General features: G+C 38.6%; 1 protein-coding gene across 1 annotated transcript; it reads left to right on the plus strand.

Moving 5' to 3' along the window:
- The first annotated feature begins 747 nt into the window (after window positions 1-747).
- LOC113930411 (histone-binding protein RBBP4-like) lies at window positions 748-2024 on the plus strand. The gene is given in 3 exon segments (XM_035725448.1): window positions 748-830; window positions 832-1168; window positions 1170-2024. Coding segments are annotated over 3 exon segments (1275 nt in total).
- The last annotated feature ends 1830 nt before the right edge of the window (window positions 2025-3854 follow it).

Genomic DNA, 3854 nt, shown 5'->3' on the forward strand with positions numbered 1-3854 from the left:
TCAAAAAGTTAAATTTAGAATTACCCAATGATTCACCAATTGCACTACTAGGTGTTTACCCAAAGGATACAAAAATACTAATTTGAAGGGATATGTGCACCCTATGTTTATAGTAGCATTATCAACAATAGCCAAATTATGTAAAGAACCCAAATTCCCATAGACTGATGAATGAATAAAGATGTGGTATGTGTACACACACACACACACACACACACACACACACACACACACACAAATGGAATATTATTAAGCCATAAAAAGAATGAAATCTTGTCATTTGCAACAACATGAATAGAGCTAGAGAGTATTATGCTAAGCGAAATAAGTCATTCAAAGAAAGACAAATACCAAATTCAGTCGTATGTGGAATTTAGGAAACAAAGCAAACAATTATGGTGGGGGAAGGGAGGCAAACCAAGGAACAGACTCTTAAGTATAGCGAACAAACTGATGGTTACCAGAGGGGAAGTGGTCAGGGGATGGGTTAAATAAGTGATGGGGATTAAGGAGGACACTTGCTGTGATGAGCAGCCAGTGCTGTATGTAAGTGCTGAATCACTAAATTGTACACCTGAAAGTATATTACACTGGTTGTTAACTAACTGGAATTTAAATGAAAACTAAAAAAAACAGTTTTGTTTGTATACATTAACAATAAACTATGGTAAAGGGAAATTAAGAAAACAGTGTCAGGCCCCTCCCACAATGCTCGACCCCAGGATCCCCCCGGCTTGCCTGCCCACCATGGCTGACAAGGACACAGCCTTTGATGATGCAGTAGAAGAATGTGTGATCAACGAAGAGTACAAAATGTGGAAAAAGAACACTTTTTCTTTATGATTTGGTGATGACCCATGCTCTGGAGTGGCTTAGCCTAACTGCACAGTGGCTTCCAGATGTAACTAGACCAGAAGGGAAAGATTTTGGCATTCATCAACTTGTCCTGGGAACACACACGTCCGATGAACAAAACCATCTTGTGATAGCCAGTGTGCAGCTCCCTAATGATGATGCTCAGTTTGATGCTTCACACTATGAGAGTGAGAAAGGAGAATTTGGAGCTTTTGGCTCAGTTAGTGGAAAAATTGGAATAGAAATCAAGATCAACAATGAAGGAGAAGTAAACCGGGCATGTTATATGCCCCAGAACACTTGCATCATTGCAAGAAAAGACTCCATCCAGTGATGTTCTTGTTTTTGGCTATACAAAACATCCTTCCAAACCAGACCCTTCTGGAGAGTGCAACCCAGACTTGCGTCCACGTGGACATCAGAAGGAAGGCTATGGACTTTCTTGGAACCCAAATCTCAGTGGGCACTTACTTAGTGCTTCAGATGACCATACCATCTGCCTCTGGGACGTCAGTGTTGTCCCAAAGGAAGGAGAGGTGGTGGATGCGAAGACCATCTTTACAGGACATACAGCAGTAGTAGAAGATGTTTCCTGGCATCTGCTCCATAAGTCTGTGTTTGGGCCAGTTGCTGATGATCAGAAATTTATGATCTGGGATACTCATTCAAACAATAGTTCCAAACCAAGCCACTCAGTTGATGCTCACCCTGCTGAAGTGAACAGCCTATCTTTCAATCCTTATAGTGAGTTCATTCTAGCCACAGGATCAGCCAACAAGATTGTCGCCTTGTGGGATCTGAGAAATCTGAAACTTAAGTTACATTCCTTTGAATCACATAAGGATGAAATATTCCAGGTTCAGCGGTCACCTCACAATGAGACTATTTTGGCTTCCAGTGGTACTGATTGCAGACTGAATGTCTGGGATTTAAGTAAAATTGGAGAGGAAAAATCCATGGAAGATGCAGAAGATGGGCCACCAGAATTGTTGTTTATTCATGGTGGTCACACTGCCAAGACATTTGATTTCTCCTGGAATTCCAATGAACCTTGGGTGATTTGTTCTGTATCAGAAGACAATATCATGCAAGTGTGGCAAATGGCAGAGAACATTTATAATGATGAAGATCCTGAAGAAAACATGGATCCAGAAGGACAAGTGCCCTAAATATGTCTGCACTTCTTGTGATTTTAGACTCCCCTTTTTTTTCCTCTCAACGCTGAAACTGATTTAACACTGGTTTTGAGACACAGATTTTGTTTGGCTATCCCTCTATGATAGGTAACATCAACAATGTTATTAGCCCAAACAGAGGGTGTTTTCTAAATATTAACTGGGGGACTTGATTCAGTAAAGTCACAGACTTATAATTACATTTTCTTCAGGAATTTTCTAGGAACAAAGGTCTAAGGTAACCACAGAAAGCGGAATATTATGTGTGTGTTTTTTTTTCTTCTTAGGTTATATCCCCAAGTTTTTCAAACTCCTTTAAGTAAACGCTAAAGTAAGGAAGGAGCAGAGCCAAGTGAGGTAGGTGTCTGAACCATGAAGTATAAATACCACAAGATGTCATTTTTATTCAGGAAATGGGGGAGATTCAAGTCATATAAATTCCTATTCTAAAATTTTCACACCTGACTTTCCAGGATGCACATTTTCCTATGTAGACCAGTCTCCTCTCAGTTTCTTCAGTTAAATCAAAACTATGTGTTCCACTTTCCCCCATATATTTTTGCTTGTTAGTGTATTTCTTGAGCTGTTTTCTTCTTTCCTTTCTGTGAAATGTTTTTTTAAAAAACTTGGGACCACCAAGTTGTAAAGATGTATGTTTTTACCTGACAGTTATAACACAGGTAGACTGTCCAGTTGAGTTGAGAAGAGCGAATTGATAGCTTGTATTTGCTTTAAAATTAAATTAATCCTGGATAAGAGTTGCTTTTTTTTTTTTAAGAGTTAGTCTTTGACCAATAGTTTGGTACCATCTCTATTTTGGGTGACCTGTTTCACCAGCAGGTCTGTTACTCTCCATGACTGTGTAAGTGCTTATAATGGAATAAATTGCTTTTCTACATAGAAAAAAAAAGAAAAGAAAACAATGGCATTGATAATAACACCAAAAAAATAGTATATTTAGGAGTAAATTTAATGAAGGAAATGACAGATCCATGAACTGAAAACTATATAACATTCATAAAAGAAATTGAGGAAGAGACAAATTAATGCAAAGATATTCTGTGTTCATAGATCAGAAGAATATTGTAAAATGGCCATACTACCCAGAATGATCTGTATATTCAGTGCAATCCCTATCAACATTCTTTTTATATATATATATATTTTTAATTTTTTATTGTTATGTTAATCACCATACATTACATCATTAGATTTTGATGTAGTGTTCCATGATTCATTGTTTACATATAACACCCAGTGCTCCATTCAATACATGCCCTCTTTAATACCCATCACCAGGCTAACCCATCCCCCAAACCCCCTCCCCTCTAGAGCCCTCAGTTTGTTTCTCAGAGTCCATAGTCTCTCATGGTTCATCTCCCCCTCCGAATACCCCCCCTTCATTTTTTGCTCCTACTATCTTCTTTTTTTAAGTGATTTTTTCTTTTTTCTTTTATTATGTTATGTTAATCACCATACATTACATCATTAGTTTTTGACATAGTGTTCCATGATTCACTGTTTGCGTATAACACCCAGTGCCCCATTCAGTAGGTGCCCTCTTTAATATCCATCACCAAGCTATCACATCCCCCCACCCCCCTCCCCTCTAGAACCCTCAGTTTGTTTCTCAGAATCCATAGTCTCTCATGGTTCGTCTCCCCCTCTGATTCCCCCCCTTCATTTTTCCTTTCCTACTATCTTCTTTTTTTTAACATATAATGTATTATTTGTTTCAGAGGTACAGGTTTGTGATTCATCAGTCTTACACCATTCACACCACTCACCATAGCACATACCCTCCCCAATGTCTATCACCCAGTC

This window comes from Zalophus californianus, chromosome X (genome assembly GCF_009762305.2).
Source record: "Zalophus californianus isolate mZalCal1 chromosome X, mZalCal1.pri.v2, whole genome shotgun sequence".
Taxonomy (NCBI): Eukaryota; Metazoa; Chordata; class Mammalia; order Carnivora; family Otariidae; genus Zalophus; species Zalophus californianus.